Here is a 12,473-nt window from a genome sequence, read left to right as displayed (position 1 = left end):
TGTGGGGGAGGAGGGAGAGGGGGTCGGGTGGAGAACAGGGGAGGAGAGTCACTTCAGGAGGAAAGGAGTGTGAGGGAGACAGAGAATGAGAGGGCAAAGAAGGAGGGAAGGAGGGGTGAGATGGGTGCGTTAGAGGTGAGAGGATGAGACAGGTGGAGCTGTGTGAAGAGGAGAGAAAAACACATTTAAGGGTACAAGGAGAGAGTCGAACATACAGAGAGGGGTGAGGAGGTAGAGAGACAGTCCTTTTATGGGAGGGGGTAGCAAGTGAGAGGGGGCGGTGTCCAGAGCTGTAAGGGGGTGACAAAACAGGTAACCATGCGTTAGGATGGGACACAGTGGCAGGCAGGCTCCATACACCTGTGACAACTGAGTGACAATTGAGCAATAACAACAAGCACTCACACACACAAAGTGTACACTAGACTGGGGTTTAACTGGGAATTGACAGTACTGGTTTGAATGGTTGATATGACATCTTTGAATCTGATCCTGTTTGTCTTGTCCCGGTAAGTGTGAACTTCGCGATTTGTATGTGAAAAGCTTCCAGACGCCGAGAATTGTGTTGAAATTGACTAGAAGTGTAGAGTACGTTACATTTTAACTGACTACATTTCACTGTGTAGTCTGGATATACAACACACTGAAACACAGTATAGTCATTTAAATACTGCTGAAATAATGGGCATAACTTAACACCACACGCCACCATAACCTCATTTGAATTATTCAGATCTACTGTAGCCTTTTTCAATTTTGAAATAAACTGCACCTGCTTTTAAGCTTATTTTTTTAACCTTAGTGTCATACTAAATATGTTATTCAAATTCTGCTTTCTTTCTGTCCTTTTTGTATTTTTCTGTGCATAAATTACCTAAATGCATAAATTGTGAAAATCTAACATCTTGGGTCTTCTTCTGTTGACAATACAATTTGTTCAAAACATTCACTTTCACCCTAATTTAGGCTGGTCCTAACACAGACACCTACAAATCAATACACCTACGCACACTGAGTCTCTGCAACTCGATTGACTTTCAGAGTAACTCTGGAAACTAATTGAAATGCAGAAAATGAAATTGCTTAAGGGCTGGTTGCTCTTTAAGGCACAGAACCCAATCACATTTAGAGAGGAGAACTACCAGGAAATGAAATAATTGTTTACAAATCATATAATTGAGTTATTAAATAAATAATGAAAGTGTTCAGGAGAATAATTAATTCGTTATGGATCTTCTAAACTGTTTTGCCGTAGCTGTGGTCAGGGACAGACCCGCTTGACTGACTTTGAGATATTAAAAAAAAAGGCCAACAACAATTTAAAATATTTGCTCAACTAGCACTTATAGCTAGCTCAACCATTCACTCCCACTCATTCTGAATATTGTCTGTGCACTGTCTAAAAACATCTGTAAGAAATTTACAAAAAAAAGAGAGAGAAGGGTTAGGAGGGAAAAGAGAGGCTTCACTCGAGCACAACAAATCTTCCAGGAAGGACTGGAAACAGTGAAGATAAGGTCAAGGCAACACTTAACTTTACAACAGCTCTCTCCCAGTGCATTAACCTGTGAGTTAACCTAATGAAAAGTATCACAAGTGCATAATAACGATCTGATGGAGCTTAATGAGACTTCATATATAATGGTTTTCACAACACTGTGCACTTTTAAAACAGCACAGGTTGAGCTACAGGCCTGATGTGAAGTGAATGGGATGCATGAAAATGCATGAAATCCTTGTGCTCTAATCCATCAGGTTAGTCAACAGTGGAAGGCACACTAGCTGCTCCTACCCCCTGAAGCTTCAGCTAATAATAGCCTATTGATTGCATTATAAAATTAATCATCTTTAATTACGCACTGTGCAAAAGCAGCATGCACTCTGTTGACACCGACTGAGGTAGTAGGCTGCAGCCAACATCCTGCTCAATGGGGGCAGTGGTGCAGCCCATCCAGTGTTATTACCTTGGATCATACTTACGTTTTCTCATATATTATTGTACTATGCATCCCACAGTAGGCTCAGTATGTGCTGCAAGGTATTGCAAGAGCTCCCACACTAACGAGGGTGCTGCCTCATAAACACAGTCCAGCCTGCTTTGGCCAAATGCAAAACCATCCTCGTTACAGGGGCTGCTCACACTTCACTGGAAATGTGGGTACAGTGGCAAAACAGGAGGGACTGGTAGGGAGGTCGACTGGTAGGTAAGTGACTGCGTCCCCTGCTGCATACTAAAAAGAGACTGTGACAGGTGAGGAGAGCGATTGAGAGGTAGATGAAGAGTGAGAGGTAGCGATTTTCTGTCCAGAACCAAAGCTGATCAGAACCCAGAAGACCTGAGGAGGGAGAAGAGAGAAACTGGAAAGGGTGGTGGGGGGATGGGGCAGGGTGAGGAGCGACTGACAGAGCAAGAGAAAGTAAGTTAAAAAGGAAGAGAAAAGGGGGAATTACAGACAGATAGATGTTTCTCATGGTCAGCAAGAGAGAGGAGGGAGATGGGGAAGGAGGAGGATGCGACTGAAGGGAGGGAGACAGGGGACCGGATAAAAGGAATGTGAATGAGCGAGCAAGGGAGTGAAGTGAAGTAAAGTTAAGTGAGGGGCGGAGGCAGTTGGTGGATGGAAAGAAGAATGGGAGGGTTGTGTGCGTGTGTGCAAGCTCAGATCAATACCTAGTGCACTCCATTATCATTCCAGTACAGTGCGAGTATGTGTGTTCATTACTTGCACTTTGTTATGTGTGCAGCTGTGGGGTAAACCCTTCTTCCACAACTCCACCTAATGGGGAGTAGCACACATCACGGGGTTCCTCTGTCTGTCTGTCCCATTTACTCCCTCGTTCATCCCCTCACCCACAGCCTTTTGGAGTTTGCCCAGCAAATACGATACGAAGCTGTGTTGTGTCAGCAGAGCTTCCTAAAAAGGGCTATTTGATCAAACAACCATTTATGAGCGCGCAATAAAATCCCGTGGGTTCTCTGTGTGTGGCATAGCTACAAAGGAAGAATTGGCTCTGAGGAAAAAAATAAATAAAAATAAAAAAATAAGGGAGTGTGAGCTGAAATGGAAAAGCTGTTTTTGCTGTGTGTTTCTTCTGAGCCAAGAATTGCACAAGAGTAACTGTAAATGACAACATTGTCAAATATTTCAGTGTCCTTTTGGCGGCGAGTTATTTATTCATATATGCACTGTCACCCGCCGCAGGCACTTGAGAGCAACTGACTGCAGCTCAAGAGTAACCTGACAATCATAAGACAGTAGAAAGGAAAGAAGAAGAGAGAGGGAGGAGGAGAGACTCCAGGGAGATGAGAATGAACACTCGTTTGAGGTATTGGTATAGAGGTAGTGGGAAGGGCTGGCTGGTATCGCCCCCCAGGTTTGAACCACCTGGGCAAGATGGCGCACTCCTCACCAGCCGCTGATGCCTCGTTTTCATATTAGCTTATACCTGCGGCTAAATGACACGCTGTCACAACAACACCTTGATCTTCTGCCTCAGATATCTTTGCATGTCTCTTATTTCAAACTTGATTTCTGCTTTAGGAAAATGCTTTAACTAAAATCCCTTGACTTCCCTTTTTTCCCATTATCAGCACACAAGGCGTACAGTCTATTACAATACACCCCCGCAACCATCCAGCCCCCACATTACCACGGCGTAATCAAACAGAACTTGCCTGGGTGCCTTGTATTCACAAAAGAATACAAGGCACCAAAATGTCTGATTAATCCACCCACTTGAGGCTATCGCTCTCCCATCAGGAATAGAAAGAAGAAAAATACCCCAAATGCTCGGCGTGCAGCAGGGTAACACCACTGATAACAGCCCAGACCATAATAAGCCCAGTGATTTTTATTTGACTCCCAGTGAGCGAAATCAGCAGCTCCCATCCATTTCCCCACTGTGAGCAAATCACAGTCCTATTCAATACAGCAACAGCATTAGTGGTGTGACCTGGTCTCAGTCATTTCACAGTCACTGGTTTGATTTTTGCCCCACGGCTGTTTACTCGCACCGGGCTGTTTGGCCCCCCTGAGGGAGCTGAGGGAAGGGTGAGGGCCACAAAAGAGAGAGAGAGAGGAGGGATAGTAGGTGCTTTAAAGCACCTCGAACGCTGAGACGGCACTAGAATTTTAACAGCTTGAACACTGTTATTAGTGTTTGCTGGGCAGAGTTTGAATAGCATGTTATTTTGTTGTTGTTGTTGATATGTTGCTGCAAGGAGGAGTTGGCTATGGGTGCGGACATACTGAAGCTGCTTGGACTGCCATTGGGGAATGCGATTATGAAACTGTGCCGTTATGCACTGTCATGTTGGATGTGTGCTATTGTGTGGTCGCACTGCAACAGAATAAACAAATATTCCTTCTGACACGACGTTCCTACACTGAATGCTATTGTAATCTCACTAAAAGGATTTAATTTTGCTATTTAGAGCCCGAATATGACAGCAAACCAAGCTGTTGCATTTGGTGTTGTCGAGTGGATGTGTACATGTGATGGAGTGTGTGAGGGAAGGAGGCAGAGGAAGAGGAGGGGATGTGGAGGAAGGAAAGGAGAGAACTTGCCTGTCTCTGCTGTGATCCCTCTTTCTTTTTCTTGCCATGTTTGCTAGAGGGGACAAAAAAAAAGACAATGTCAGGATGTCGAATCTATCTCTCCCTCCAGTGGTCACAGGGTAGCACTGCCAGCAGCCATCATAAAGAGAACATCATCTTAATCTACTGGCCGTCTCAAACACAGCTCCCAGATGCTAGATGCGTTAAGGTCTCCTAGGATTGGATAGGTATAAACAAGATGATACATCTTCATGTTCTAGTGGATTATCCAGTCAGACGCCTTCACTTCAGCACTTTTAATCATCTTGCTTTGGGCCTTTGCAGTTCTGTTTTGAGATTAATTCTAAATGAGAGATCATTATCTGTCTCTCTCCAGGTGACTAACTTCAAATCTAAACCTCGCACACCTAACTAAATCAAAGCGTGACAGAGCAGCTATGCCAGCTTGGTCACGCAGGTGTCGGTGCCAGGGATGGGCTCTGGCCTCAGCTCCAGTCCCTGGCACAGACCTGAATGGCAGAGCGCCGCCGGCCATAGGCCGGGCACTGACCTGACGCTGAGGCTGAAGACGCGGCGCGCCACCAGGAACCTCATCAGGTAGTAGATTACCACGATGAGCACCAGCAGGCCCAGCACCACCCCGATGATGGCCCCCGTGATCACGCCAGCCTGGATGGGCACTGTATATAGTGGAGAGGCAAAAAAAGAAGAGGAGGAGAGAAGAGTGTTAGAGGGTACAGCAGAGTGCAATCAATAGGAGGTACAGAAGAAAAAACAAGTGAAGGAGGTTGAGAGGAAAGAAAAAGGAAGGGATGAAGAAAGAGAAACAGTAAGGGGGGAACAGACAAGAAAAGATGTCATATGAGGAAGGAAATGGATGGGAGGGGAAGGGTAGGAACAAAGCTAGAAGGAAAAGGAATAAGAGATAAAAGTAAAATAGAAAAGGAAAGTAAAAGTAGAATCAAAGATAAATGTAGAGTAACACAGGGACAGTAGACAAAAGGGGAATGAAGAGAGAAATGGAAAGAGAAGGTGACAGGAAGAACAGAAGTGAAAGGGAGGTAGTGATGGCAAGCTCACCTAGAGAAAGAGATCAAATTGTAATTGATTTCATTTAACAAGAAGCACGAGGACTTCTGAACGAGGCCGACAGGTCTGAACACAGCACAAATTGAGATTAATTCTAGAGTTTGGAATGATTATAACAACAACTGAAAACAGTTGGCTTCTAATGAAAAGAATTCACCAAAATGTGCCATATAGGCTGAATGGACAGCTAATGAGCAGACACAGATGTAAGACAATACAGACTTTACATACTGGGGATTCTGAGTTTGCTGAGGAACCCCCACAGATCTCACTGATCTCCCATTTACCTTTCTCAAAGACCAGCAGGCGGACACTGGAGGGGCGGCCCACTATGTCAGGGGGGTTCTTCGCATCACAGGTGAAGGTGCCATTGTCGCTGAAATCCAGGTTCTTTATCAGGATGGAGCCATCGCGGCGGCTGGGGTTCCCCACAAACTCCAGCCTGTCCCTGAATGGGCCCTTGTTGTCGACATAGGGGACACCGCCAGTGTAGTGGAAGATCTGGAAGACAGAGAGGACAATGTTTGTGCATGTGGTGTTCCCATAATGACATCTGTTTACTCTCAGGAGTAACTCATGCATTTGACTCTTTCTCTGTGGCTGTTATATATGGAAGTGCATTGGATTTAAGGCAAATTTGCTTCTTTGTGGAGGCTAATAGTTTGTTGCACCCCAGAGTGGTTAAAGTTTGGTGTGTACTTTATAGCCACATAGAGAAACATCCAGTCCACAAACTGCAGCAGCAAATAGGGCTGGGTATCAAACTTCAATATTATTTTGGTAATCTGGTCATATTCTTAGTGTTGTTCATTTGGTCTTTGACTTCTCTGATTTAAACCTGCAACAACAGAATAACCAGAAGCTGTAACCACCCTGTATGAAGTTCTTAGCATACAGTTGCTTATTCATACTATCAACTGTATGGATGCATGACAGCTTCCAGAAATGAAGCTACTGCAACTCCATTGCCCCCTGGTGGCTGGTTGCAGTATAGGTCATAAATCCTGCCCTCGCCTCCATGTTAGCAAAAGGGACTGGAACCAAACTAAAAACTCAAAGTACAAATCAGATAACTTTTGCAGAGGTGATTCAGTCATTTTGGTAGATATTATCACCCTGACGTGTGTACAAGTGGTCGTTTTTATTTCAGATCATTTGACAGCTTTGACCGGCAGCCTGATGCGTCACTCAACTACTCAGTCACTACTGCGCCGAATCTGCAAAGTGCCAAGGTGGCAGCCATCTCAACCACTATACCTTGGCTTCACTTTTGCATAGTGGAGGGAAGTGGTGATGCTTTGTCCATATTTATACAATCAATGATTCAGACACAGATGTGGTTCTACATTAGCTTTAACCTGGAGTTGTGTTTCCGTCCAACATTCACTCTTTTAACTCTGTTGTGGTCTCCACCAGCTGATATTTAGCACCTAAACACTCCACTGTTTTCACTAGACAGCTGCTGACTTTGTCCTTGTCGGCCTTGGGCAGTTAGTGCACAGGATTATTATTATTATTTTTTTTTTAACAGCTGCTTTATGGAGTCAAAACACTGAGAATAAACTAAAATGATAAAGGTGTGGACTCAAAAACCAAAACAATGAGCTGAAAGTCACTAAAACTCTCTAGAGCTGAGCAGAGTGGGTTCATTACTAAGATCAACATCACACACACTCAACCCTTCCACTGTTAATATAAATATTGATTAGAGCATCTTTAAGCCAATTTCAGACTGTTTTTAATGGTTTTATGCAGCTGCTTGTGTCCAGAATCTTTTTCAAATACTAAAAAAATGTTTTGCAGAAAGGCATGTTTAGCATTATGTTTCTACAAGTGAGATGCTTAAAAAACTATTATTTTGGTTAACAAGATAGCAAGATAGTCATCCCATATTAAATCTAGAGTTTAAAGAACTGATTGTTTAACCAGATGATAAGTGAATTCAGGGCAAAGCCTAAATGAGATGAAGGTTACAAGCGGGGTAAGTGTTAATGACCCAGACACAAGGTCAGTTTTGTTATTGTGAAATTGTCGCTTTCAGTCTAAGCGAAGATTCAACGCCTCAGAAACACACTAAGCAGATTCCATGAATTACACATGACCTTACAATTCACAGGAACATGTCAGAAGTCAAATATGGCATTTTAAAAGGACAAATGTGCTGTGAAAATAAACAGATGTATGAAACTGTAAATCTGTCTAGGCAGTAAAAGAATAAGTGACAGAAGATAAGTGGAAAAAGGAGAAATCTAGTTTCAAAGTGAGGGCACCGTGGGAGACAGATGAAGGCGAAGGAGGTGTGAGGAGTAGATAATGAGAGGGGAAGGGAGGGACAAAGAAGGTAGGGCTGGGGAGAAGGAGATTAAGGGAGGTGGATAAAGGGAGGCGCAGCCAGGACGGGGAGATAGAGAGATTAGAGAGATGGCAGGATGATAAGGGCAGGGAGAGCGAAATTAAAGAGGAGGAGGCAGGTGAGGCAGCCAGAAGGGCGGGCTGCTATAGGAGAGAATGTTTCTGTGCACTCATTGTGTCCCAAAGTAAGTTACAGCTACAGTGTGTCAGAATAAAAATGTGTATTACTAGAGCGTGTGATGACAGATTTGTTAAACCAGGAATCCTCGATGATGTTCATGCAGAGTGCTAGACAAATTACTCTCAGTGTAATAATTTGTCTGCTCTGCAGTGAAAAGGTCAAGGTCACAAGTGGCACCAGTTTGATGAGGGAGCTGCAGTATTTATTTTACGTTCTCTGCCCAGAGATCAGGCAACGTGACATCAGCACACCAGCCCCTCCTCTGACTACATTTTTGTTTGTGCATGGTAGAGATGGGGCCAACAAAAAAAAAGTCTTTTGCTCAGAGAAGTAGCCATTGTTGGCATGGACAGATTATGAGACAATAGGCCCCTTGGCACAGAGAGGTCCTATAGTTTAGCTTTTGTGTGATCATTGTGTGTCTCTTTGTGGTCATCTTGTAACTTTTTATGGTCATATTTTGTGCCTTTACGGTTGTCTTTTGACTGAGCGCCGTGAAATTCAAACTACAAATATGTCACTTCATACAATGTCATAGGCAAGGAGGACCCCTGACCTCTCGGTCCCTAGGGCTCGTGCCCGATAGGCCTGCCTGGTATAATCCATTCGTGATTATTAGAGAAATGCTGCAAAAAAAATGTTTTTGCATTTCCTCATCACTTAAGAAGAAGAGGGGATGCTCTTCTACTTTATCTCCACTTAAATAATAATTTAAACTAAATGTCTGGCCGTTGATTTGCTTAATGCTCCACTGTGTTCACCATCTAGTCAAAAACTTCTTCTACCTGCTGTTGAACACTGGACAGCTAGTGCGAAGTGGGTTTAACAAGAGCTTTTTCACCACAACAGCTGCCTGATGCGACTGAAAACAAAGCAGAGGAGGCCGATGAAGACGATTCAAAATGGCAAAGTTGCAATCTGCCAAACCAAAACAATGCGCTCAAAGACACTAAAACATTTTGTTGTTCTTAGCTCCATGACAATCTCATCAAGTGCAGCTTTAAGATGGATGTCTCTAATTTTAAATTTTTGTAACAATTTACTGATTTCTATACAAGCTGCCTGCTTGTGACAACTGTCTGATAATCACAACTGCATGCTTTCGTTCCAGTACTACGACATGGATCAGAGGATAAAACAACTGTCAAACAGGGTGTGTGTGTGTGTGTGTGTGTGTGTGAGAGAGTAGGTGTATATATTACAGAGAGAGTGTCCCGGGAGCCGTCAGGCCTGTATGTCCAAGAGAAGGTGACATCCTCCGAGGTCCAGCGCCAGGAGAAGAAGGAACAGGACAGCCGGATGTCGGAGCCTACTAGGGCGTGGCGCTCCCAGCCGGTGTAAATCACTATGGCCTGGGACTGCTTAGGCACTGGGAGGCACAAATCAGGTGGGTGTGGTTAGCTTACAAACACCCAGCCACACTGCAGCAGTAAAAATCCACAGGTTCAACATGATTTGGTTTAAAGATAAATAAAGATTTACAACCTTTAACTGAAGAAAATGAGCAGAGTGTAAAACAAAGTGTAAAACAAGGCCATGCACAGTGCTGTAGACAAGTGTGCAAACAATACAAATTCATTATATTCCTGAATATTTTTCCGCCCCCAATGTAATCAGGACACATCGAAGCACTGCTCAAAATATCGTCTTCTCCTTGAAATCTGTAAAATACAGAACAGAACTAGAGCCACTGTAAAAAAAAACTTTGAGTTCTGGATTTTTCTCAGAATTCTGAAAGCTGACTTTAAAAAAAGTCACAATTCCAAGAAAAAGCCATAACTCAAATAATCTTTTGCAGTGGCCCTAGTTCTCTTTTGTAACAAAATAAATCCCCACTTACATTACATATATTTGCTGGTATCACTGATTCACACATGCACTAAAGAGATATTCAGATTATAACAGGAATATTGGTGCTAGTCTCTAAAAATTAAAGAAACGTCCTTTTCTCCATTAATATCGCTTATGTTGCCTTAATCATGTGCACTGTTTATGCTTGAATAATATTTATTGTTCAGTGTTATTTGTTTTGCAAAATCAATATTTTATTTCGCTAGAAAATGCACTTGGCATCTCAAACAACCGCTAACTCCCCTGGGTGCTGTGCACCCCGCCACTCTGATTTTAACTTCATCTCTGTATTGTTCAGCTTCAGCTAAATCATGTGAATAGGCCACCATGAGTAGCAAGATTTTTACAGCCACATAAACACTAATGCCCCAAGTGTTTATGCTTTCTGACTCTTTTAACACTCAGAGAGTAAAGTCCACAGCTTTCACTGCCTCAAGTGTCCTTGAGCCATCGCTGTTAGTGCAGCCAGCCCCTGCAAAACTTGTCAATGGAATCACGCTTGACATTTTTAATTAAAATTCTGACAAAAATGGCAAATATCTGACAGGATGGGAGCAGAGAAAGCCGTCTGCTTGACAGCAAAAACTCTGTCTGCGCTCAGTTTAAAAGTCACAATATTAGTGTTCTTTAACTTTGCAAGCTTGGAGACACCTGCTTTAGGAGAGGAGCACAGATGGACACTGCTGGGCCACTGACCATAATGCACCAGAAAAGGAATTATATTCTCTACAGGTGTCCTGACAGCCTTTCTGGATAAAATCAATACAGCAAATGCCAGGGTATCAATTAAAATGCTTTAGTTTAGTATTAATCCAGTGTAGAGGGAGATGCTACATTTCAGTAAAAGATCAATTAATTCACACTAAGTCTATTGACCTTTTTCATTGTAATCAGGTAAGATCAATTAATTCACACAAAGTCTTTTGACCTTTTTGAATGTTTCAGGTAAGCATTAAAGAAGAATAGAGAAAAACACTCCATCACGTTCTCATTTGACCTTTAGCCTCACATCAGTGCAAAGATAATCCAGTAGATGAAATTCAGTGCAGGTTTCTCTGAGAGCTAATCAAAATAAAGTAGAAAAAAAGAGAAGATGTTTTTTTTCTTACCTATTCCCAGGATCACGACCGACGCCAGTGCCAAAAACGTCAGCATGGTTTCAGGCTTCTTCAGAGCTCCCAAAATACTGATGCTGCAGACCTAACAGGAGCTTATGAAGGAAGAGTCCCACTGTGGAGGGAGTGGAAGGAGGAGAAAGAAAGAAGGAGAGAGTAGAAAAGAGTAGAAGGGTGCAGGGTGTCAGGACAGAGGTCTTCAAAACAGGACAACAGAAAACTCACTGTCCCCTGGTTTATACCCAACCACACCCCTTGCACAGGCCGGGCCCGGCCCGGCCCATTCCTCCTCTCAGCTCACCACCCCTCCTGCCATCTTGTCCATTTAATCTCTTATTGAAACAAATCACATAAATGATCTTGTGAAGTGGCAGAGAAATGCAGGTGAGCAGCACCTGCACTGTAGCTGCTTAATTAACTGGATAAACAATGGGAACATTTGAGTGAATTTGCACACTGTGCTGCATTACACCATGATGAATGTAATATGTTCGAGTACCCTCACACCGTGATGTGTTTGAGCTGAGAGGGAATGCTAATCAACGCATGTGGGCGCCTGGGAGGGTGTGTGAGGAGGAATCATGACCATCTGCAGTCGCTCAGTATGTGATCACTGTTCATGTGTAAGCATTACATGGGGAACGGTGCAGGGGGTCTCGGCCTGCTTCTGCCTGTGTACAGTCAGGGAAGAGGGGATGAAGAGGATCCTGCAACGAGGTCAGTCCAGTGCTCTCTCCTCTATCCCCATCCCTCACCCCTCCTTCTCCTCGCCACGAACCTTCCTTCGGCTCTGAGGCCAGTGGCCCAAACAAAGCCCTGACTCTTTGTTCTCTTTTCTCTAATTCCTCCCTCTCTCCAGATTCCTCTCATTTGCTGACGTCTAGCAGTTGGAGACAATGGAGAGGGGGGGGACAGGGGCTGACTGGTGTTTGCGGGTCTGTCAATGGCGCTTTCTTCCTCTCTCTCTCTCTTTCTCCCTGCCTCGTTTTCTCCCATTGCATGGACAAAGCTGTGTATTCAAAGTGCAGCGCCCACTCCTCGCTTTTCCATTAAAACAGACAGCAAGAGTGTGGGGACGACCTGCTATATATAGCTGGGTTGATATAAGGACAGGACAAGACGCACAGACAGCAGCCGATCCAGAGGCAGACGCAAGGGGAGAGAATGAGAAAGACACGGCGGTGTGAAGGAGCAGACACGCTGGGGTGAAATTTCTGCAAAAACCTCATTTCTGGAGGCCTCATTCCATCATTTTGTCACACATCATAAATATGCATTCATTTAGCCGCTGGCATTGTAACAGTGAATACATGCAAAAATTAATGG

General features: G+C 43.8%; 1 protein-coding gene across 1 annotated transcript in view; it reads right to left on the bottom strand.

Annotated features, from left to right (window-relative positions):
• The window catches only part of mpz (myelin protein zero), a 14,254-nt gene extending 2,889 nt beyond the window's left edge, over positions 1-11,365 (bottom strand). Inside the window, exons 1-5 of the mRNA XM_020624694.1 lie at positions 11,142-11,365; positions 9,384-9,550; positions 5,936-6,149; positions 5,110-5,239; positions 4,569-4,611 (exon numbers count right to left, since the gene is read on the bottom strand). Coding sequence (XP_020480350.1) covers positions 4,569-4,611; positions 5,110-5,239; positions 5,936-6,149; positions 9,384-9,550; positions 11,142-11,187 — 600 coding nt within the window. The 5' untranslated portion in view covers positions 11,188-11,365. The remainder of the gene's footprint in view (positions 1-4,568; positions 4,612-5,109; positions 5,240-5,935; positions 6,150-9,383; positions 9,551-11,141) is intronic.
• Positions 11,366-12,473: the final 1,108 nt, after the last annotated feature.

Source organism: Monopterus albus, unplaced genomic scaffold (genome assembly GCF_001952655.1).
Source record: "Monopterus albus unplaced genomic scaffold, M_albus_1.0 scaffold335.1, whole genome shotgun sequence".
In the NCBI taxonomy this organism is placed as follows: Eukaryota; Metazoa; Chordata; class Actinopteri; order Synbranchiformes; family Synbranchidae; genus Monopterus; species Monopterus albus.
The sequence above is the reverse complement of the archived record's forward strand: the minus strand, read 5'-3'. Positions and strand labels throughout refer to the sequence as shown.